The following is a 24,440-nucleotide window of genomic DNA, read 5'->3' as shown; positions in this document are numbered from 1 at the left end:
AAGCCTTCGCTTAAGCCCATCACATCTACTTTAGATAAAAACTATACAGCTTTCTCTATACTGTTTACTTGGTGTAAATCAGTATATTTGTAGTCCACTGATCAAAGTGATATAGCAATCAGACTGGTTAGGTTAAAATGGCAATATTTGAGCCTGTCAAATATTTATCTTTCTTAAAAAATATTTTTGATATTTTCAAGCATCAGCACAAATAGATATATCATTTATCATATCTATTTTACTATTTAAAGAACTCTTAAAAGTATTCAGAATCTCTCTGAGCACAGAGGTACATGAACCAGCATTTGGAGGCAGAGCCAGAATCTCTATGTGTTCAAGGTCAACCTGGCCCACACAGTGAGTTGTAGGTGAGACAAGGCTACATGGTAAGACCCTGTGTCCAAAATAGAATAAAATAAAAATATTTGAATAATGAGAGACTCAAAATTGTTTAATGAGGGGAAAGGAACGTGAACTGTCTACACTAAAATTGTATTCCAGATGTCATCGACAAGTTCAGCACCCTGGCCATTATCGACGGCAAGAAGGAGCATGTGAGTCTGACTGTGGACAATGTCCACCTCGAATATGGTGTTGTGTATGAGTATGACAGCACAGCAGGCATGAAGTGCCATGTGGTGGAGAAGATGGTGGAGCCCAAAGGGTTCTTCAGCCTAACTGCCAAGGTATGAGTGCTTCTGGGACATTAAGATTCTTTACCTTAACTCCAGAACCATCCCCACTTTATCATGCCCAATGGCTGTCATGCTGCAGCAGATAACTCATTTAAGTCTGCCCATTACTCTCTGTGGACCAGATTTCTTTTATTGATCCTAGGAGCTGAGTGTTGAGTTAGGTAAGCCTCCTGCCCAAGCAAGGAGTAGCCAATAGAGTAGACTTTGCTCTATCTGTTGTTGCTACACTTCTAGTTCAGCCCAAAGGGTAGACTTCACATACTTGTCAGCATAGGTTTCTGAATGTACATTATTTCTGAGTACTTCATCTCATAAAATTAAAAAAAAAAATCAAATTTCTTAATCATCAAAATGTTGGGAAATTTAGAAACCAGATTGTAAATAGAACCATGGGTGACTGACTGTTGTTTATAAATGATAATGTCAAATGGTCCTTAGTTGAAAGCAAGGTAGAGAAGGAGGAAAGATTTTTAAATCTGAATGAAATGGCATACACTATGAGGGAGGTCATTTGTTGCGGTAAATATTTAGAAAGGTAGGTACCTGTTTCAAGATCATCATAGCTCCATGCTGTCCCTGGGTAGTCCCTCCCATATCTAGACAAGACAAATCATCCTGTAAAAATCCATCCCTAATAAAATATTTATTTCAACCTGTGTCTATGTAGAGATGTGCAAAGAGGATCATCTGCATCTTTCTCCATCTTCCCTCCTCCCCCACTCCACTCCCTGTCTCTAGCTTCTCCCTCTCTTCCTAAAAGTTTGTTCCTGCCTACCCTTCCTTCTCATCTAATGAAAGGTCCCCTTTTATCTTGTGCCTGCCCTTCTTTAATTCCAACCACAAATTTCCTGTTCCTTCTAATAGATCTGCAGGTGCCTTCTTAGCATCTGGCTTCAATGTTCCGGTTGACTTTTCTATCATGAACTTTGGCTTTACAAGTTGGAGAGATAAGACATAGCTTCTTTACCTTCATTTGTTTAAGTATTGTTTCAAATATATATATATATATATATATATATATATATATATATATAGTTAAAATGCTACCTGAATATCATTTATTTAAACAATCTAAGTAAGAAAATTAATGTATTGATCCAAAGGAGGTATTTTAAAATAATCATGTTTTAATCTTCTAAATATTTAAGGACACATTCTGATGTCATATCACTGTAAGCATCTAGTATGTTTTCAAAATTCAATTCTTTCTGAACAAAATTGTCTTATTAAATAGGGCCAATGTAAGATCTTAGGATCAGGCAATGAAAATAATTATGTTCCTTGATACTTTAACTATTTTCCCTTTTGAAATCACATGGGATTTTCTATGTGTGTGACAGTGTGAGTTAGTGTGACAACTCAGAGTTAAGGCAGACACCCAGGAGCGTACACTGTTGATGGTGAAGTCTGCCCTGGTATTCCCAGACATGTGAGTGGATGAAGCTGTAGTCCACATTCAGCATTTCTGGGAGGTAGGGCTGAAAGAGATGAAGGCAGCAGCATTGCATCTCATACTTTACAGAGTGTTAAGGAAATCTTGCATCATCAAAAATTCTCAGTTAGCCAAGATACAGAGAGATAGATGTTCATGCACATGTATGTGCACATACACAGAGCCTTAACTTGACTGCAGCATGCAAAAGATTGTTTTTTGGAAATGTTCTTTGGATGCTATTATCTGGAACTTTTGTCAGCCTGAGCTCAAACACTAAATAAAGATCACTATATAATGAACCAAGATACTTTTCTTTTATTCCCATTCTTAAAAGGCTAATGTGAACTTTCTTTATTCTTTTTTTAAATAATTAAATATAAATTTCTTACTTAAATTTTGTGTTGGTACCATCCCATCTCCACCAGCTTCTTCCAAATCCTCCCTACCTCCCCAGTCACCCAAATCCAAAGTCTTTCTTTCTTCTTCCCTCCATCCCTCCCTCTCTCCCTTCCTCTATCAGAAAAAGTCAAAATAATCAAAGTGAACAAAGATGAAGACAAAGTAGCAAAAGCACATAGGGACAATGTGACACACATTCTCACACACAGAAAATTTATTAAAACAAAATTATAAGCCATAATACATTTGTTAAAGATCTGTAAGCAAAACGTAGCTGTATAATGCCTAGAGAAAGCATTGTGAACACTTTTCATTATTCAGCCTTTCGGCCAGACATTTGATGACAGTGTTGGCTGTGGTCTGTCTAAGAAAGAAGGATATCGACGCTTTCTCTTAGTTGTTATTATTGTTGTTGATCTACCGCAAAATTGAGGGTAGGGGAAAGTAGTCAGAGTGCGTGTTTGAGGTAGATATTCAGGAGATGTGTACCTACAGCAGAGTGAGCTCATTGACCCAGCAGGGAGTCTTTGAAGTCTGCTTGGCTCCCTGAGCAGGCTTTCATCATCCAGAGATGGTGAAACCTGAGATATCAAACAGACAAATAGAATCAGTTTACAGGCTGTGCCTCACGGAAATAAAACCTGGGCCACTACAGTGCTAGCTTATGAAAATTGTATGTGCTTCCTTTTGAAGTTTCTTTTCTTTCGTATCTATTTTTTTTTTTTTTTTTTTTTTTTTTGCTATAGATTCTGGAAGCCCTAGCAAAAAGTGACGAACATTTTGTCCAAAACTGCACCAGCCTTAATTCTTTGAATGAAGTAATCGCCTCTGACCTTCAGAATAAATTCACCAGCATGTGCAGTGAGAGAATTGAACACGTGTGCCACAGAATATCCAGCTATGGGAGGGTAAATAGTCTAAATCTTACATGAAATCATTACTTTTGAGTCACATTCTAGTCAGACTCTAATGTCTTTTTTTAATACCTGTTATGGACTCAGTTGTTAAAACAATAACGTATCATTTTCTTGGTCAATTTTCTGTTGCTATAAGAAAACGCTTGAGGCTAAATAGGGTTTTTGATGGTTTGTTTTTGCTTTTGTTTTGCTGTTCTTTCTTTCAATGTCTTTTTCACTAGATTATGGTTTCCAGTGTTGTGATTTTATAGAATTTCTGTGTTTTTGAATGTGTGTGTCTCTGTGCCTGTATATGTTTCTTGTGTTTTTTCTTTGGTTCTTTTTCTCCTGAGAGTTTGCTTTTTGCATGTTGTTCTGGATTGTTTGATTTTATCTTATTTTCTTTTACATTTTTAGATGCTTATTTGGATTCTTTGGGTGTGTGTGTGTGCACGCGCGCGCGCGTGTGTGTGTGTGTGTGTGTGTGTGTGTGTGTGTGTGTTCGTGAGAGAGAGAGAGAGAGAGAGAGAGAGAGAGAGAGAGAGGCAAAAGGCTATGTATTTGAATTGGTGGGGGTATCTAGGAAGAGTTGGTAGGGGAATCTATTATTGGAATATATTGTATAAAAAGTGTTTCCAATAAAAACTAACCAACAGATGAGGGAAAAGTAAACAAGGAAAAGAGACCCATAGAAACACATTCCCAGATCCTACGTAGGTGCTAAAATTGAGTGCTGTATCTGCCCTTCTGCTTCACAATAGCCTGCATGAAAAGGGAAGTAGTCTCCTATATTCTTATCAAAATCCCTGTGAGATATATACCTATATGTATGCATGACTGTACTGCTTAAGGTTATTATTGCTGTGATTAAACACAATGACCAGAAACAACTTTGGGAATAAAAGGTTTATTTGGCTGTCATGGAAGGCAGTCAGGACATCAACTCGAATAGGGCAGGAACCTAAAGGCAGGACTTAAAGCAGAAGCCATGGAGGGGTGCAGATTACTAGCTTGCTCCCCATGGCTTGCTCAGCATTCTTTCTTACAGAACCCAGAACCACCAGGCCAGGAATGACATTACTTACAATGGCCTTCATCCTTGCCCATCAATCACTAATTAAATAAAATGCCCTACAAGGTGGCACATACATCCTGATTTTATGTTAGCAGTTTTTCAATTGAAGTTACCTCTTCTCAGATGACTTTAGCCAGTGTCAAGTTGACATCAAACTGTTAGCACAATTGCAAGACCTCTGAATACTTGCTCTAATCTCTCCAGCTTGATATACATTTCCTGTTTTATTGATAAAGAAATTAAGTTCTGAGCTGTCAGGGAACTTACCCAGTGGTACACAGGCTGCCAAGGGCACCGGCATTTGAAGCCTGTTATCTTTTTATTCTTTTCTAACAGTTGTTTACATTTGCTTACCTACATTTGATGCCGTGTTACCTTATACAGTTTATATGCTAAGCAGTGTGGTTCAGACCATAAGAACAATAGGATGTATCCACAAGACAAATCACTGGTTTGGATAGTCAACAGTGGTAACTCTTAATATAAAAAGACATGAGAGGCAGGGTGGTGTACTGGCTGGTTTTTGTGTGTCAACTTGACACAAGTTAGGGTCATTAGAGAGAGATGATCCCAGATGAGGAAATGCCTCCATAAGATCCAGCTGTAAGGCGTTTTCTCAATTAGTGATCAATGGGAAAGGAAACAGCACATGGCGTGTTGTCCTGGGTTCAATAAGGAACTGAGCATGTCATGTGAAGCAAGTCAGTAAGCAGCATCCGTCTGTGCCTCTACACCGGCCTGTCTCCATATCCCAGCCCCGCTTGAGTCCCTGTCCTGACTTTTCTAATGCTGTCCTATGATCTGGAAGTATAAGCTAAAGCAACTCTTTCCATCCCAAGTTGCTTTTTGGTCACAGCATTTCGCTGCAGGAATAGAAACCCTAACCAAGGCAGCGTGTGATGATTCACATCGTTAAACTCAGTGCTCAGGAGGCACAGGCCGGCCACTCTTTGTAAGTTTGAAGCCTATCCAGTCTACACACTGGATTCTAGGCTAGCCAGGTACATAGTGAGACACTGTTCCAACAACAACGGTCACAGTGACAAAGGCATCTCAGAGTGACAGGGAGGAGAAATAACGTTCAAGTGTAGGAATGTGACTGGACTGAATGATGGGGAAGATGGATCAAAGCCTGAATTTCCAGGGAGATTTTAGTTATAATCAGAAAGGAATGAAATCACATTTTCCCAGTGACTGTCTGGCCTACAACAAGGCGGTGATATAAAGTGTTCATGGGTTAGCGCCTGAATGGAAATGTAGCTGGTCTTTTCACCCTGCATAGCTGTAAGTTTGTAGTGACCTAGAATGGCTAAAAGCTCAGGAGATGGAGGATGGAGAGATCAACCCTAACTATGTGTGGTGAGTAACATGTGTGGATGTGATGACTTAGTTAAGGAGGATGGCGGTTCTATCGTTTCTCCTCTCCTACAATAAAATAATAGCTGGATAGTAAGGTAAGAGGTGTGAGTGCAGTGGGATCAAAAGCACAAGCTTCCAAAATGGTGAAGATTCTCAGAAACATCATGTGGGCGTGTTTAACATGTTTTGCCTTTATATAGAAGCAACTGGGGTGCTGTGACATTTTAAGGTAGGCAGTGATCACAGATGACAAAAAGCATCTCATTCAATTATAGTCTGTCTAGACGTATGCGTCACTGACCGAGTCTCAAAGCTCTATGCATGCCAATTCTTGTTCGGCTCTTGCCTCTAGGAGCACTTGCTTTAGGTTATATAACTACACGGTCTCTCAATTACACTCACTGTTAATCCAGAAACATCCAGTCTGACTACTGTGTAAGCTGTGTCCATTGTAACAAACCTAAAATAATTGGCTTTTTTTCATTATATGAAGATGCAAGGTTAGCCCAAAAATATGCCTACGGCCCCTCCAGTCTGAATGGGACACTGGTAACTCTGATAGTTTATTTAAGATGAGTTCAATGTGTCTATCGAGTTCATGTCAACAGAAACCACAGGTTCCCACTTCTTCAACTTGCAGTTTTCTCGGGTGCTGAAGAACAGAGCCTGGCCCACCTTTAAGCAGGCCAAACCTAAGATCTCCCCACTGCACAGCAGTGACTTCTGCCCAACCAACTGCCACGTCAACGTGATGGAAGTTTCTTATCCGAAAACATCTACTTCCCTGGGGAGTGCCTTCGGTGTGCAGCTGGAGAGCAGGAAACACAATTCTCATGATAAAGAAAATAAATCTACGGAGCCAGGTATTTTGTCAAGTCATAAACATGAATTTTAAAAAAATGCATAGCTAGCTATGGCTGCATCATAAAATTTGGTAGATTCATAGTGTGCAATGAAGCCAGTATTTTCATAAGGAAACGATTCCTAGATATACTTGCTTAGATTATTTCATATATATGTCAAGACAGTTAACACTTTATTTCCCTTGAAGAAGGGCAATTGCTCTTGCTTTCCTTATGTATGTGGCTTATCTTGCTGTGAGAAATTCTTACCTGAAATGATCCTGTAGCTTTGAGAACAATACAGGAGGTATGGAGAGGGGTGACTGAGGCTGCTGTGAAGAATTGCACTAGGACAAGCAAATTAACTGCATTTATAGACTTTAATAACAATGCCTTACAAAGTTTTAACTTCCAAATTAAGTTTAACATTGAACTGACATTTTCTAATACATGAGCTCAGGCTTCTAAAATGTGTTGGACTCTGTGAGCAGACGTTAAATGATGGATTTATTTCAACTCCTCAGGGAAACTGAGCCCCATGGTATACATTCAACACACAATCACAACCATGGCAGCCCCTTCAGGGCTGTCGCTGGGGCACAAGGATGGCCATGGCCTCCGGTATTTGCTGAAAGAAGAAGACTTAGAAACTCAAGACATCTATCACAAACTCCTGGGCAAGCTTCAGACTGCACTGAAGGAGGTGGAGGTGTGCGTTTGTCAAATTGACGAGTAAGTATGCTACGGCATGCACAGACGTTTGCAGAAACGAAAGAATGATGCAACACATTGTTTTTCAAAAATATGTTCATTATTGTGAAGATTTTTGTGCTGACCATAAAGATTTGCTCCATTCTGCCTTATAGATGTTATAAAATGACAATTCATATTAATAGGAATGTTAAATAATCACTTAATTTCAAGAGAAGAAATATATTCAAATCTGGGCCACTGCACAAGTCTGTATCCCCAGCTACTGTGGAGCTAAAGCTAGAGAATCTCAAGTTCAAGGCCAAACTGGGCTGCTACATAGGAAGCTCAAGACCAGTCTGGGCAACTTATCAAGACTCTGTCTCAAAATATAAAGTAATAAAAAGATTCTGTGGGGGTATAGATCAGTGGTAGAACATTTACCTACATACATAAGACCTCCTGTCCGATTCTAAGTATCAAACAGGTGTACTTACATGTCTCCTTAGAGGGCATGGCTGTTTCTGTGTTGTGTTCAGTTTCGCAGTTCAGGAAATAATATTTGAATATGCCCTTTGAAGAGATGTTCATATGTGGTACATAGTATAACCTAACAAATACTTAACATGTATTAAGTGAATTAAAACAAAAACTATGTGTTTCTAAGATCATTTTTTTAATCCTGATTGAATTAATGGACCAGTAATTTGGCAGTTTTAGCAAAGATTAGATGGACGCAATCCATGAGCTCCTTTGTTGACTCGTTGACTTTTGTGTATTTGATCCTAGGATGCTTATGCTCCGCAGCGGAGCATATCATATTCTGGTGTCTGGTTATGTCTCCATCTAGAAGTTCAGTACCATGAAGAAACAGTGACTTTTGGAAAAGTTCAATTTCTCAGGCATAGAAGTAAATACATCATCATCATCATTTTAATATGATGAAAATATAGAAATTAATAAGAAAAGTAACTATCACAGTACAAAATACTCTTACTCATGTTTTCAAGAAGTGGCTATTATTCAATCTATTTAAGCCTGATGAGATTGTGGAATTTATATAGAGTACCTTATTAAGTCTGCTTTATGAAGCTGTTGAATTGCTAGCAGACATGAAGTAAATAGTTTCTACACACACATCATCCTACAGTTTCATGAACAACTCTGTTTAGCTATAAAATATTTAGAAAATGTTCTACACTTCCTTATATGTATTTTTTTACGTATTCATCTACTATATATTATACCCAAACTACAGTTTCCCCTCCCTCCCATTTCCCGACCCTCACCCTTTTCACTTAACCTGTATTTCTCTTCAGAAAGGGGCAGCCTCCCACTGATATGGGATGTCAACCGAACATGGCATATCAAGTTGTAGTAAGACTATGCATTTCCTCTCATACTAAGGTTAGACAAGGCAACAAGTGTGAGAAAATGGGTCTCAAAGGCAGGCAAAAGAGTTAGAGACAGTGCCTGCACCAACTGTTAGAAGTTACACAAGAAGATCAAATACACAGCCAAAACATGTATGTAGATTAGACATAACATATATGCCTAGATTAGACTCACACAGGCTTCCTGTTTGACAGTTCAGTCTCTGTGAACCAAGGTTCATTGAATCTGAGTTTTCGTGTGGTGCCTTTGACCTCTCTGGCTCCTGCAATCCTTCTCCTTCTTTAGCAGGATTCCTGATTCCCACCTAATGTTTGGCTGGGGGTCTCTGCATCTGTTTCCATCAATTGCTGGGCGAAGCCTCTCTGATGACAATGGGGCTAGACACCAACCTATGAGTGTAATAGAATATCTTTAAGATTCTCCATGGGGCTCAGAGGTTAGAACGTTGCATGTCCTTCTGGTGGTCCTGAGTTCAATTTCCAGCAAGCACATGGTGGCTCACAACCATGTGTAACATAATCTGTTGCAGGCACACATGCAGGTAGAACACTGTATATAGTAAATAGATCTTAAAAACAAAACAACCAATAAAGAATCATTTCATATAACGTTTTTTTTTTTTTCATTCATGTTTGGTTCTCTCCTAGGTGTCTGGGTTTTCCAGCCTTTGGGTCCTGGCCTCCCAGGCAGGGTTAGGCATGAGCTCTCACTGGGGACATGGGTCTCAAGATGGGATAGTCATGGTTGGGGTCTCTCTCAAGGTCTGCACAACTTCTACCCCGGAATGTCTTGCAGGCAGATTCATGTTTCTCTGAATCGGGTTCTTGCTACTTAGCTTCTCTGGGTCTATTGAAGCCTGGTTATCCTTTACAGCCAATATCCACTTAGACGTGACTATATACCATGCTTGTCCTTCTGTGTCTGTCAACCTCACTCAGGATGATTTTTTTTTCTAGTTCCACCCATTTGCCCACAAATGTCATGGTGTTATTTCTTTTAACAGCTGAGTAATACTACATTGTTTAAATATACCCCATTTTCTTTCACTATTCTTCAGTTGAGGGACATCTAGGTTGTTTCCAGTTTCTGGCTATTATGAATAAAACTGCTGTGAACATAGTTGGGCAAGTGTCCTTGTGGTAGGATGGCACAACCTTTGAGTGTATGCCCAGGAGTAGCATGATGTGGTCTCTAGGTAGATAGATTCACACTTTTCTGAGATGTGGACTTATTTTCCAAACTGTATCTCTTTGACCTCCTTCAGTTGTCTTATTAGTCTAGCTAAGACTTTAACCACTATACTGAGGAGGTATGGAAACAATGAATAACATTCATTCATTCATTCATTCGGTCCAAATTTTAGTGGAATTGCTTTGAATTTCTCTACATTTAAATTGATGTTGGCTATGTGATTACTCTAAACTTCCTTTACTACGTTGAGTACATGATTATATCCAAAATCTTTCCGGGATATTGATTCTGAAGCGGTTATTTGATTGATTTCTTCAAAGTCCTTTTCTGTATCAAATGAGATAATCATGTAGGATTTTTTGTCTTTAGCTTTTCTTTAACATAGTGCATTATATTTGTAAATTTACATATGCTGAACAGTTCCTGAGAGTTTTTGCATGTTGGTTTATAAGGGAAAGTATTCTATAATTCCTTTTTTTGTGGGGGAAGTTGGGTGTTGATGAGATTTGGGTATCAGGCAAACTGGGGCCTCATGTTTCAATTTTGTGAAATATTTTAAGAAGTATTGACATTAATTCCTTGAAATTCTGGTATAATTCTGTGTGAAGACCACCTGGCTTTGCGCTTTTTTCCAGATGGGGGCATTTAATAGCTGATTCTATTTTTGTAGGGGTTATAGGGCTCTTTAAATTCCTATCTAATCTTGGTTTAACTTTGGTAAGGGGTACCAATAAAGATAATTATACATTTTTTAAGATTTTCCAATTTGGAAGGAAACAGATTTTATGTATGTCCTTGTGATTCTTTGGAGCTCTTTCTATTTTTATCTTTACGTTTTTATTTCCAACTCTGTTCATTGCTGTGGTCTCTCTCCACCCTCTAGTTAAATTGGATAAGGTTTGTCTCTCTTACTAATTATTTTTTCAAAGAAACAACTCTTTGTTTCTTGGGTCCTTAGTGTTGGTTTGCTTGTTTGTTTCCATTTTATTGGTTTATTTCTTGTCATGTACTTCTTTTGGATGTGGTTTCTCCTATTCTAGATTTTTCAGATATACTGTTGTTAGTATGAGATCTCTCCACTTTTCTCCAGTTGTTTTTTTTTTTAATTTTTTCTTAATGAAGGCTTTTAGTGCTATAGACTTGCTTTCTAGAACTGTCCTCACTGTCTCCCTGTCTCACTGGTTTTTTTTTTTTTTTTGTTTGTTTGTTTGTTTGTGTTTGTTTTTTTGTTCTTGTTTTGTTTTGGTGATGGTGTTGATGTTGGTGCAGTTTCTCCTCTTTTGATTTTGCTCTTTTGGAATTATGTATCTCTAGTATTTTCTTGAGTGGAGTTAGACATATATAACTTAAATCTGACTTTATTATGTAATAGTATGGAACATCTTATTTTCTTCATCCATAGTTAATAAAAGTTGTATTAGCTATAGGAGTGTGCACTGCTGTCTGTGGACTCAGAGTCTGTGGCACATCTGTCCAGGCTCTTTTAGAGTTTCCATTGAGAAGTCAGGTGTAATTCTAAAAGGTCTGCTTTTATATGTTGTCTGGTCTTTCTCTTGTTTCTTTTAATATTTTTTCTTTCTTTCTTTCTTTCTTTTTTTTTGTACACTCAGTGTTTAGAATCTTATGTTCTGAGGGCATTTACTTTTCTGGTCCAGTTGATTTGGTGTTCTGTATGCTTCTTTTCCTGGATAGGCTTCTCCTTCATTAGGTTAGGGAAATTTTCTTCGATGATTTTTTTTTTTTTTAAATTTTGTTTCTTTAACCTAGATTTTTCCTCCTTTCTTCTTTTCCATTATTCTTGGCCCATTTTCCACCATATCATATTTACATCATAGTGTACCATATTTCCTGGGTGTTTTAGGCCATGAGCTTTTTAGAGTTAACATATTTATATGGGCTGTTTTAAGGTCTTTTTGTTTCTCATGTTTCAGCCATGTTAGAACCGGCTGTGGTAGTGTTTCTGAACTCTAGTGGAGATATCTTGTCCTGGGTATTATTGCTTATGTATGTATTCTGGTGTCTGGGCATGTGGGAACTGAAAGATTGTAATTCTAGGTGCTGATATCTGGGTTTCTCTTTGTTGAATGGGTGTTCACTCCCCTGTTTCTGTTTTCTCTCTGGTTCTTAGGAGAGTATGGAGCTTTATTTTACCTGGTAGGAAACTCTACTGGGGTCCTGATAGATCTGTAGACAAGGGGTCCTAGGTAAAACTTATTTCTGAATATTAGAAAATAGGCTGAGTGGGTGACCTGAAGAGAGAGCTATCAGTATTGAGGAAAGCAAGGGTGTGGCACCGGGAACTGCTTCTTCATTACCTTTGAAATGGGGGAAGAGTGAGGAGCAACCACATCAGAATGATGTCTGCTGCAGAGCTGGAGACTGCAGGACTGGGGATGGAGGAGCAGAGGGGAGGGTGAGCATTTCAGCTAGCCTGTCTGCTTCCCTGGCCACAGTGGCCTGTGGGTTCCCAGGGAGTTCCTATTGCAGTTGGGGGCTAGAATAAAGCAATGGGTTGGGCAAAAGAGGTTAGTAGGGGAAGATCTGTGGGGTTGACTGGATATGGGGAGGGGAAGGCTGCTCTATTTGTACTGCTGCAAAGCTGAGGATGAGTCTGATGGATCAGGTCTAGAAGAGCAGAAGACAGAATGGAAATCTCTGGTCAACTTCCCTGGCTGGAGAGCAAGCAGATCTACTTTTGAGGAGAAAATGTGAACAAAGGCATTTGCTTCACTGGGGTTTTGCTCTTTATATTTAAGGAACTGGTTTTAGCAATGGCTAGGTTTTAGTGAACTGAAACTAATTAAAATGATGCATTTTTTCAACTGAAAGTCCCCCATTCTACTGTTGTGAAAAGCTTTGCCCAGTTCTCTGTGCTTTCTTGAAGAGCAACAAGAAATACGCAATAGCTAGAGAGGCGAATTTGTTCTTCTTCATGAACACCATGTAATTTAATTCTAAATAGAAACATTTTCCACATAATTTGATCTGCAGCATGATCTCTTTAAAACAATGCAGTTTTCCACTTGCCTGGGTTCCCTGTGGCCCTTAGCATTCAGAGATGCTGCAATGTTGTCCAGCTCAACCAATTACTTCAAAGGCTTGTTACCAGATCATTTTCTCACTGTGTAATGATTATTATTGGTCAGGGTGAAGAAGCAGATGCTGAGACAGCAATAAAAAATTGCCTCAGAAGATCTCATAGCCAGCCAGCCCTGCTAGAGTTATCCATTCCTACGAGCAACCTGTTAATTGAGGCTGTCTTACTTTGATATCTTTTTACCCCATCTCTCCAACACTTCTAGAAATCAAATCTCTATCAGCACGTAGACATTTTACTAAGTCTTTCCATGTAGTTTCAGATCGACAGAAGGAAAGTAGGTAACTTTGCAGTAATATGATAGAAGGGGTGTTGCCAATTTGATGAAGGCTTGGTAGTTTCTATTACACTCTGAGAAGCTGAAGAATGAAGAATGATTTTTGCCTTTAAATAAGTCCTTTGTAGTGAGTTACATTTGGATATAAGTGAGAGGAAAGACAGTGGTCCAAAATTCCTGATGGGAGTTTGCAGTAGGGAGCTTTCATAATGTCCCTAGCATAGACCAGCAAATGGGGGGGGGGGATTATGGGCAGTTCATGGTAAGGATGGGTAACTTAAGAACAGTCCTTGTTTTGCAAATAGCAGACACCCCAAGATTGAGTGATGAGCTACTACCCTGCAGGAAGTTAGTATTTAAGTACTTCGTGTTGAAGGTGGAATTATGTTTGAACCATTTTGCTGGTAAACGTACAAAGAGAAGCATCCCTTCCCAAGCATTCCGTGTGCTTCTGTGGAGGGTACGCTGTGTTTTTATACTCACTGGCATATTTCATTATTGCAGTTCACTGTAATGGCTGTGTGAGAGGATTTCTCCAAATTTCCTCTGTTTAAATGTTTCTAAGACCGAATTGTAATTTCCCGTGTTTCAGCCATTTCCACGCCTCCACCCATCAGGGGCCTTTCCCGAGGACACAGTGCTGGCCAACCTTTCAGTTCGTCAAGCTGGAATCCTAATATTACCTTTGCCTTCTGTCCATCTTTTTTCTCCACTTTTAGCATCTCATTAGTATGTTAGTTATGCCTCAGAATATGTCCCTGGCTGTGCTGTTACACTGAGTCACCCTCATCACCAGTGAGGACTGGGGTCACCAGAGTGTTACCCAGCTGAGCCTCTCTCTGATACATTCTACATTCAGCAGATGCCAGAGATATCCAATGTGGTGAACTTGCCTAGTACCCTGCTAAAACCACACACAGCATTACACGGTAGTAAAACTACACTTGTCTCATGCTATACAATGGAGATCATGCCCTAAACCCTTAGCAGATACAAAAAGCTCAAGATTCTCTAATGCCTTACACAGAATGGCAGAGGATATGTGTATATCTCATACTTTTCCTTTTACATGTCAAGTTGGCTGTAGATTATAATGCTTAATACAAAAGTAAGAACTTGTCATAACCGACTGTCTAAGAAGTATCAGAGAAAATGTCACACACATTCAATGCAGGTAGGATTGGGGAAATAATTAGGAAAAGAATCAGGGAAACTCTGCCTCCAGCTATGCCTTTCAACCCCTGAAAATTAGCAACTACAGTCCTACATGAGGGTGTTCTGCTTGTCAGATTCTGCTTCTGAGGAGGTCTACGGCAGCCAATCGCTTGGACTCTCAGGGTCAAGCAGAAAGATCTATAGACATAGAAAAGTAGATGTTCCTCCTTTCTAAACACTGCAGCCTTTCTGCTGATGTCTGGTTTCCACTCAACATCACAGTGTTGTATCTCCCACATTGTTTGAAGGGACAATAAAGATCTCACAGATTTAATGAAGCAAGGATTTATTTGCTCATCCTTCATGTCTACCATGAGCCACAAGACCACTGTTGGGCACTGACTTTACTCAGAGAAGAATGCCACTGATTATTCTGCAAGAAAAAGGAGTGAACTGGTTTTACATAGGCAGATAGAATTCCGCTGTAGGTAAACACACACCACATTGATCTCACCACCTTACACTAGCTAAAGCAATTCCCATAGACATGTTCATCCTCAGAGAACTAGGAAGGTGTCTCCTCCCACTTGGACATGAATACACCAGTGACCACCCAACTTCTCTAGTGTTTAAAACCCATGCAGAGATGGTCAATGTTGCCTAATTCGCAAAGTGTATGCATATATATAACAACGTATGTCTGTCATTGCAACAGCCCCTGCTGAAGTAGAGTGATTTAAATGATTACATTTAAGAATGATAAATTGGATATAAGGGAATTAGTGCCTACTCCATATTTACCATGTGTACTATGAGAACTCAACAAATGCTAGATGTTAAGATGATGATATTTGAGAGCATAGGCAGATGTGTGATGGCATGCATGGAAGTTTTCATCAATCAATGTTTAAGCCAGAGGAAACCTTTGTGGAGTAGGATTGTGCTGAGAAAGTAATTAATTAGACCTTTGGTAGATAGCTGCATGTTCTCAATGGGCAGAAGCAAAGGGAATATTTTTTGCTTACACACAAAAATATATGTGCTTTATTGTTGCTTCTCTGGATCTAGGAATGTTAGGCCTGTGATTTTTTTTTTTTCTATCGCTCATTTTATTGGTAAACTTAAACACTTATTCCCAGAGGGTCAGGGCAAGCACATTCCAACTGTTTAAAATGTGAATATGATTCTTATTACTGTGAGAAAGCTATTTATGCCCAGCCCCATGACTTCTAATTTAAAATACCCACAAGCGCAGAGGGCTCCCTGAGAGATGAGAACTCCTGTATGTCTTTTCTGCTTGGTATGCAGAGTTCGTCTGTCTCTGCAGTAGGAGCTTGGGTAACTGGAGTTAGTATAATGCTTTCATCTTGGGAGTGTGGAGGGGGAGGGGTAAATAAATGTACAGTCTGCCTTACAAGACAAAGAAGCACCGTTTTCAATAAAGAAACTCTTTAATTCATCACTTCAGGTTACTGAGAATGTTTATGGAGCATTTTGAGCAATGCAAGGGCATTCTCCAGTTTTCACTGGTGTCTAACAGCTATAAAAGGCCACATGTTATTAAGGCATCAGCTGACAGGGAGAAGTTTCCCTACCAGTTTATGAAATTGTAGCTCTCAGTTGACACTAGTGGGCCATGCACATGATGCAAAAGTAAGTGTTAGCTGCTGAGCCACGCCCAAGAACAGCACCATCTCTTCTCCTATTTATTTTCCAGGAATCCGTGTTTGTCCCCATCTGATGAACTATAAAGCTTGCTGTTTGTTGCTTCCTGCTAGTGAATCTGACATTCCAGCAAAGCAGAGGCTATTGTTGAATACTACATTTACACTACTAAGCACACAGCACTTGATGTGTTCTTATAGAAAATATATATGAGAAGTATGGGCATTGTTGTCCAGAAATTCTGAGAATAAAAAATAAAAAATAAAATATGCAGATAGTGTGCAGTTGGTTAGAACTAAGTGTCATAGCTACTTTATAGATGTTGCTGTGATTATTGGCTAGAGAAATCATTTGTAAGCTGTTATTTCAGGTATATTTAATTCACCTTGCAAGTTTACAGCTTGCTATTTTAATAATTTTAGGCTATTTTAATTGAGTGTTTCCTTACTTACATTTCAAATATTATCACCTTTCCTAGTTTCCCTCTGTAATTCCCCTATCCCATGCCCCCTTCTCCTGCCTCTATTAGAATATTCCCCCCCCCCACTTCCTCCCACCTTTCTGCCCTGGCATCCCCCTACACTGGGTTATTGAGCCTTTACAGGGCCAAGGGTCTTTCCTCTTCTTGATGCCTAATAAGGGCATGCTCTGTTATATATGCCGCTGGAGCCATGGGTCTCTCCTTGTGTACTCTTTGGTTGGTGGTTTAGTCTCTGGGAACTCTGGGGAGTCTCTTTAGTTAATATCTTCTTACTTCCTATGGGTTGAAAACCCATTCAGCTACTTTAGTTCTTTTTCTAACTCCTCCATTTGGGACTTTGTTTTCAGTCCAATGGTTGGTTGGGAACATCCAACTCTGTATTTCTCAGGCTCTGGCAGAGGCTCTCAGGAGACAGCGATATCAGGCACCTGTCAGCATGTACTTCTTGGAATTGACAATATTGTCTGTGATTGGTGACTGTATATGGGGTGGATCCCCGGGTGGGGCAGTCTCTGGAAGGCCTTTCCTTTAGTTTCTGCTCCATACTTTGTCTCTGTATTTTCTGCTGTGAATATTTTGTTCCCCCTTTTAAAAAGGATTGAAGCATCTGCTCTTTTGTCTTTCAACTTCTTGAGCTTCATGTGATTATATCTTGGGTAATTAATCCAAGCTTTTGGACTAATATCCACTTATCAGTGAGGGCATACCACGTGCATTCTTTTGTGATTGGGTTACCACACTCAGATATTTTCTAGTTTCATCTATTTGCCTAAGAATGTCATAAAGTCATTGTTTCTAGTAGCTGAGTAGTACTCCATTGTATAAATGTACCATATTTTCTGTATCCATCTCTCTGTTGAAGGACATCTGGGTTCTTTCTAGCTTATGGCTATTATAAATAAGGCTTCTATGAATATAGTGGAGCATGTGTTCTTGTTATATGTTGGAACATCTTTGGGTATAGGCCCAGGAGTGGTATAGCTGGGTCTTCAGGTAACACTATGTTCAGGTTTATGAGGAACTACCAGACTAATTTTCAGAGTGGTTGTACCATCTTTCAATCCCACCAAAAATGGAAGAATGTTCCTCTTTCTCCACATCCTCCTCAGCATCTGCTGTCTCCTGAGTTTTTGATTTTTGCTATTCTGGCTAGTGTGAAGTGGAATCTCAGGGTTGTTTTGATTTGCATTTCCCTGATGAATAAAAACATTTCTTTAGGTGCTTCTCAGCCATTCAGTATTCTTCAGTTGAGAATTCTTTCTTTAGCTTTGTCCCTCATTTTTAATAGGGTTATTTGATTTGCTGGAGTTTTTTGTTCATGTTGGGTATTAGCCCTCAACCAGATCTAAGAGTGGTACAGATCTTTTCCTAATCTGTTGGTTGCCATTTTGTCCTATTGACAATGTCCTTTTTCATTGAGGTGTTTGGGAGACTGTAGGTGTATGGGTTCATGTCTGCGTCTTCAATTCTATTCCATTGATCTACCTGCCTGTCTCTGTACCAATACCATACAGTTTTTATCATGATTTCTCTTTAACACAGCTTGAATTAGGAGATTGTGATTCCCCCAGCAGTTCTTTTATTGTTGAGAATTTTTATCACTACCCTGGGGCTTTTGTTATTCCAAATCAATTTTCAAATTTCTCTTTCCAATTCTTATAAAGAATTGAGTTAGAATTTTAGTCAGGATTGCATTGAATCTGTAAATTGCTTTTGGCAGGATAGCCATTTTGACTATATTAATCCTGCCAATCCATGAGCATGGGAGATCTTTTCATCTTCTGAGATCTTCTTCGATTTCTTTCTTCAGAGTCTTGAAGTTCTTTTTATACACATCTTTCACTTGCTTGGTTAGAGTCACACCAAGGTATTTTATATTTGTGACTATTTTGAGTGGTATTGTTTCCCTAATTTTTTTTCTCAGCTTGTTTATCCTTTGAGTAGAGGAAGGCTACTGATTTGGTTGAGTTAATTTTAAGTTTGCCTAATTTTGATGGTTCTAACAGAAACATTTCATAGTAGCCTCACAATTGCAGCTGGCGTTTACACTGACTCAAAGTATTATACCCTTGAGCTAAACTGGAGGACTCTTTTTTGTACATTTTGTCCTGGCTGGATTTGAATGCAAGAGGCCTCTGCCTCCTCTTTTCCTCATACTGAATGTTTCCCTGCTTAGTGTCTTTAAGTTAATATGTCCAGGGCATCTGCTGATGATATAGATTCTCTTTATCAAATAGGCAATGCTGCAGACAGACTTCAGAGAGGATCTTTATTTTTAAGTTAAGAGGATGAGCCACGGAGGGTTAATGGCTGCAGTTAGTAGTTTCTTACAGGACTTTTCCTGTGGGGCAGGAACTAGTATCTGAACTCCCAATATGGTACCAATGCCAGACCAAACAATTTGTTCTACTGAAGTCTATCTTGGGAAAATAATGGTTGTATTTGGGCTGCTTATGGGGATGTAAGCATGAAAGTTGCCTAGAGTAGCAGGAATGATTTATGGCTGCATTAGAAAAAGGCCAGTCTTATCATGCTGCGATGCCTATAAAAAGGTACATCCTTGGAATTACCCCTCCAACTTGAAAGTAGATCCGTTGAAGGCTCTTCTCTCTCTAGCCATTCTTTGCTGGTTTTAGAGCCTTCACTGAGGACTTGTGAATTGTTAGGTTTAAGACCTTCCTGAACCTCATAAGTGTCCTTAACCTGCTGATCCTTATGAGCCTATTTCAATTTAGAGGAAATGGCTATTCTGTAATGCCAGTGGTAATAATGCAAGTGTTACACACCAGGATGTTACTCCCTCTTAATACCCGTTGTAGCCATGGGGGCTCATTAATTCTCATTCCTGTCATCTAACTGCCAAAGAGAATTGCCATAATCACTTCAGAAAGCAAAGCTAGGGGTTTGAGGGGTGTAGACCAGGATTTGAACACAGCCTTTGACGCTGATCGTGTGCTGTTCTGTTACTTCTGAGTACTGAACAGTAAATCTGAGCTTCCTATGACGCATTTTACACACAGATAATATTTGACATGTAATACAGAAGCCTTCTGGAAATATTTGTAAGGTATCACGTTTTGCAAATAAAAGACTTATCTGTTTTAGCTAGTTTCAAAACATGTACTTATGTTCTAAAAAATGTCACATTGCAGCCTTCTGTCTTCAATAACATATTCTCCTAAACCGGAGCGAAAGACAACAGAGTATGTGATACCAACAGACAGCGATAACGAGAAAGGAGAGAGAAACAGCAAACGTGTCTGTTTTAATGTAGCAGGAGATGAGCAAGAGGATTCAGGTCATGATACCGTGAGCAACAGAGACTCTTACAGGTAAGCTGGTTCTCAGTCTTGGTTTATCAGCAAACTCCAGTGAGGATTTACATTTTCCTCTAAGGTTTAAAAAAAAAATGTTAATGGTTGATTTCGTTCACTGTCTCAAATTAACCATCCACTGAAGAAGAACAATATTGTTCTCATTAAAGATCCAGACTACTTAGAAGAAGCATTTCTCCCTCTGGCAGTGTGGCCCTGTTGTGGAGAGCGTTGTGCTTACAGGCTATGCAACTGTGTAATAGCAACTGTTGAAAATATCTTTCTGATCATAGTTCATTAGCTAGTAAATAGCTACTCTTTTTGCCCTGTTTACACACACACACACACACACACACACACACACATACACACACACACACACACACACACACACACGCACATCTATATCTATCTATGTATGTATACATACCATCTATGTCTATATATCTTTATCTATATCAATATCTAATCTATTGCACTCGCATATTCAGCTTTGTGTTTGAACCTCTCTGGGCTGTTCTTGTAGTAGTCAAGACTTGAACAACCGAGGGCTGGGAAGGAAGGAGCTGCTCCAGGCATGCTTCCTTATTATATAGATTGTCATCTTCCCTCTGCATCTCCCTGTGTGACCTCCCATGACAGATCCCCTTCTTACAGGACAGGAGTCACTACTGGATTAAAAACTCATCCTAACAGCTTTACAGGACTATTTCCTTAAATCTGGTCACATTTGCGCTACTGATCATTAGATTTTTAACTTCTGAATTTCAGGTGAACACAGTTCGCTCTGTACTCCTTCCTGCTGAATGGCTCTTCTCAAGAGTCCCATCTCTGAAAGTACTGTTTTCTCCAAAACCTCCTCTCCAGAATTCTCACTGAGCACTTTTACAGCTAGTCACATGAACTACGTGTGCGGTTGCCTGTCTCTGGTTTCACTTATGGTAGTTGAAGGAGAAATGTTAAGTCTTGTTCATAGTGTTTTAAAATGGAAAAAATGTATGAGTAGTAATTATATCAAAATTATTCTTATCACATAGTATTGTCTCAACCTAGTAATTAACAGTCTTTTACATGCACAGTTTCAGCATTTTGGAGTTTAAAATAATCTGCCACAGAGACCTAGAGTGGCTGATTTCTGGTAGCTCCATTTAACACACGAGGAAGTAGAGGACCGTGGAGTTGTCTTCCTTAATCAGTCTGCCCTTCTAAGTTTTATTTTTCCAAAGAGGATTTTAACAGTGACATCAAAGTTGGTTATTCCAGGAAATGCAATAATGAATCAAACTCCGTTACTCTTTCATTGACGTCTACCTTCTGAAAGTACCAGCATGCTCCGCCGTAGGAATCTGTAGTTTCTCTTCACTGGGAATTGGTATTCCTAAAAATACTTTGTACCTCACATCCTATTTATCAGATAATTAAAATTACCCTCACAGTCTGCCTCTGGACTTTGATAGAAAATTAAAACAGGAATTTAAGATCACGTCCTTTTTTTTTTCCTTATTCCAAGGGGTTAAAAAAAATCTGCATTATTTCTAAAATCCAGATTATTTTCATATTCGGCAGCATTGAAAACCTTCTTTGTGTAGACATTCTTCATTTTCAGTGCTGTGTTTTCTGTGGAGACAGATGAGGTGACTCCTCTGCAGAGGTCCAGATGTTCCCAGTACGTTATTGTTTGAACTACCAGAAAGGGTTGAAAGAGAGACATCATGAAACAGGCTTTGCCTTTGTCAGAAACTTATCTAACCCCTATTATTAAATAGATAATGGAGAAGCTTAGGTGGGCTGACTCCTGGTTTTATAACCAGATAATTTCAAAAATTCACTCAGGAGTCAATTATGTAACAAGAAAATTTGAACTGTTTGACAGAGTGCCTCTAAAGTCCGAGACAAATTGAGTTGGACAGGCCTCTCTCTCATAATTTTATGTGGAATGCACTGATCAATGTGTCTGTGGCACAGGATTATGTGCTAAGAAATAGCAGGAGGAAGTAGACATTCTTCTCATTAGCATATGCAGCATGAGTTTCCTTCCGGCTTTCAATCCTGCAACCCTCTGCTCTTGCCTGGCCTTCTCTGCCCTCTCCTGCCATCACAGTGGAATACATGCTCTTAAAGCTACATAAGGCTCTTTTTTTGCAGCGACTGCAACAGCAACCGGAATTCCATTGCCTCCTTCACGAGTATCTGCAGCAGCCAGTGCAGTTCCTACTTCCACAGTGACGAGATGGACTCAGGTGGGTGTGGTCGACAGTCGAGCCCTTTGATGTTAGGAACGTGCCAGATGCCTCTAAGATGGGGATTCATTTCTTGAATCCACAAGCATTTTTAATTTATCAGTCATTCTCCATCGCCACCCACATTGCCTTGTGACCATTAAAAGTGAATTCCCAAATGCCAGTTATAAGAACAGTGCATTTGAAAGTGTTATTTAACATATGACTTCTGATCTTCCTGTTCATTGTGCAAGGTTCTAGGTCCACTGGAAATCAGTTTTAGCAGAAACACTGGGCATGGATACTTGAGAGGAGGTGTGAGAAGACAGTTCAGCCTAAGGATGTTTTTTAGAAGGCACAGGCACCTGAGAACCTTATATTCAGTCAGCAGGGAGAGGAATGTCAGAAAAACACGGGCTGATGCTCTGCTCCCATTACGGGCATTGCTTCGGTTACCCCAGGACCATTATCCAACTGACTTTTCTGCTCTCTGAGACCTGATACCAATTTTTTTTTCTGATGTAGGATAAGAGCTCATTTTGAATTGCTTGTATATAATCAAATATGAGACAATCTGAACATGTTAAAAATAAGTTGGGGGGTGTTGGCTTATTTTTCGTATAGGTGATGAGCTTCCTATTGGCATCCGGATATCTCATGATAAACAGGACAAGATACACAATTGCCTGGAGCACCTCTTCAGCCAGGTATGATGGGACAGTTGGGGGTCCTTTTTATAAATAAAGGGTAGAAATCTTTCAGATGCAAGGGCTTTAGAAAGAGAATATAAATGTCTCCATCCGTCTATTGGTCTTCTTTGATTTAAGCGGCTTTCTTCCAACCACTAACCTAAAGGATTCTTGCAAATACCATGAGTTGTCTAGAGAACAGTATGGCAAACTAAAAAGACCTAAACATACAGGAGAAGCTGCCTTGACTATTTGCGGGTCTTATGAATGCTTCCTGGCTTCTTGCTTAGTGTTAGTTCTAGTTTTGAAAACTGCACAATTGTCTTAACTTTCATGCTGGGAGTTTCATAATCATAATTAAAATTTATAGTATTGAAGGTTTTTGGCACTTTGAAAACAACTCTTGTGTTTTTTAAAAGTAAGTTCTAAATTTTTTTCATTGGTCAAGTGAATTTTTATTTGGTAACTGTTTATCAATCTGGAACTGAGTAGGAAGAGTTGGAAATATTTAAGTGAGAAATATATTACAATATTTTGCTTAAAGATAAGCTTCATTAGCATCATGGGCTTCCAGAATCATTTATTAAGAAAATATTTTATAAGATAGATTCATATATGTATATATATATGTTTATACTCATATTCATATATATTATATATTATGTATTAGTATAACACTCAGAAATTTACCCTTAATAGATGGATTCAATAACCAACCTCCTGAAAGGGCAAGCTGTTATAAGGGCCTTTGAGCAAACCAAGTATCTCACACCAGGTCGAGGATTACAAGGTATGTTTAACACAAATATCAGACAATTAAATGAAATATGCAAGGTAGTCATGAAGCAAAAATATAGCATAAGAAGAATATTTGCTGGTTTTGTTCCATAATTCTCTATTTCTGTTTGGATCATTTGTGAAAAATATTAACAATCACTTTATTATAAACTTCTTAGGTTTCTATGACAGTTTAAAATACTTGATTATTCTAGAGACAAAACCAGAAAGGCATGAACTAAACACACGAAAGACTTAAGGATTTTTTTTTTTGCAGAGGAATCTTGTCTAGCTGGTCAATATCTCCTGCAGAGGAAGTGGCTCATGAGTTTAGAATTGTCAAGTAGGCTTCAGCTAAGCAGTGCAGCCTTCAGCCTTCACGGATCTCTGTTTCAGTATTTATAATAGAGCTTCTGCCTATATGTGTTTCCTGGGTGGACTATCTATGAGAAAATACCGTTTTGGTTTTTTGAGTTGGTACACCTTCTGTTGTAACTTCACTAAAGAAATTATGAATGCTATCCTTGAATGATAAAATGGACAAAAGGAAGCAAATTCTGAAGCCGGTGTCCTTGAGTGAGAATCAGTTCACACTGATGAGAGATTTTCCATGTTTGATTAGAATTCCAACAGGAAATGGAGGCAAAGCTGAGTTGCCCCAGGAGGTTGCGGCTCCACCTCAAGCAGGATCCTTGGAATCTTCCCAGTGGTGTCCGGGCTCTTGCGCAGAGCATCAGAAAATATGTTGAAGGTCAGTAGGAAATTCAAGGGTACACCGTGATAAAGTAC

The 24,440-nt window shown here is 39.2% G+C and overlaps 1 protein-coding gene across 3 annotated transcripts in view; it reads left to right on the top strand.

The window, feature by feature from the left end:
- The window catches only part of PREX2 (phosphatidylinositol-3,4,5-trisphosphate dependent Rac exchange factor 2), a 253,206-nt gene that overhangs the window by 133,672 nt on the left and 95,094 nt on the right, over positions 1-24,440 (top strand). For 2 of the 3 annotated variants that reach the window (XM_080938800.1, XM_080938802.1), the window contains 9 exons: positions 502-686; positions 3,276-3,437; positions 6,500-6,722; positions 7,226-7,433; positions 19,805-19,984; positions 22,112-22,206; positions 22,810-22,892; positions 23,574-23,664; positions 24,274-24,402. In XM_080938800.1, coding sequence (XP_080794926.1) covers positions 502-686; positions 3,276-3,437; positions 6,500-6,722; positions 7,226-7,433; positions 19,805-19,984; positions 22,112-22,206; positions 22,810-22,892; positions 23,574-23,664; positions 24,274-24,402 — 1,356 coding nt within the window. The remainder of the gene's footprint in view (positions 1-501; positions 687-3,275; positions 3,438-6,499; positions 6,723-7,225; positions 7,434-19,804; positions 19,985-22,111; positions 22,207-22,809; positions 22,893-23,573; positions 23,665-24,273; positions 24,403-24,440) is intronic. The other variant, XM_080938801.1, reaches the window with a different exon arrangement.

The sequence above is a fragment of the Micromys minutus genome, assembly GCF_963924665.1.
Source record: "Micromys minutus genome assembly, chromosome: 26".
Lineage (NCBI taxonomy): Eukaryota > Metazoa > Chordata > Mammalia > Rodentia > Muridae > Micromys > Micromys minutus.
Note: the sequence above shows the minus strand (reverse complement) of the source record. Positions and strands in the feature narration are given on the sequence as shown.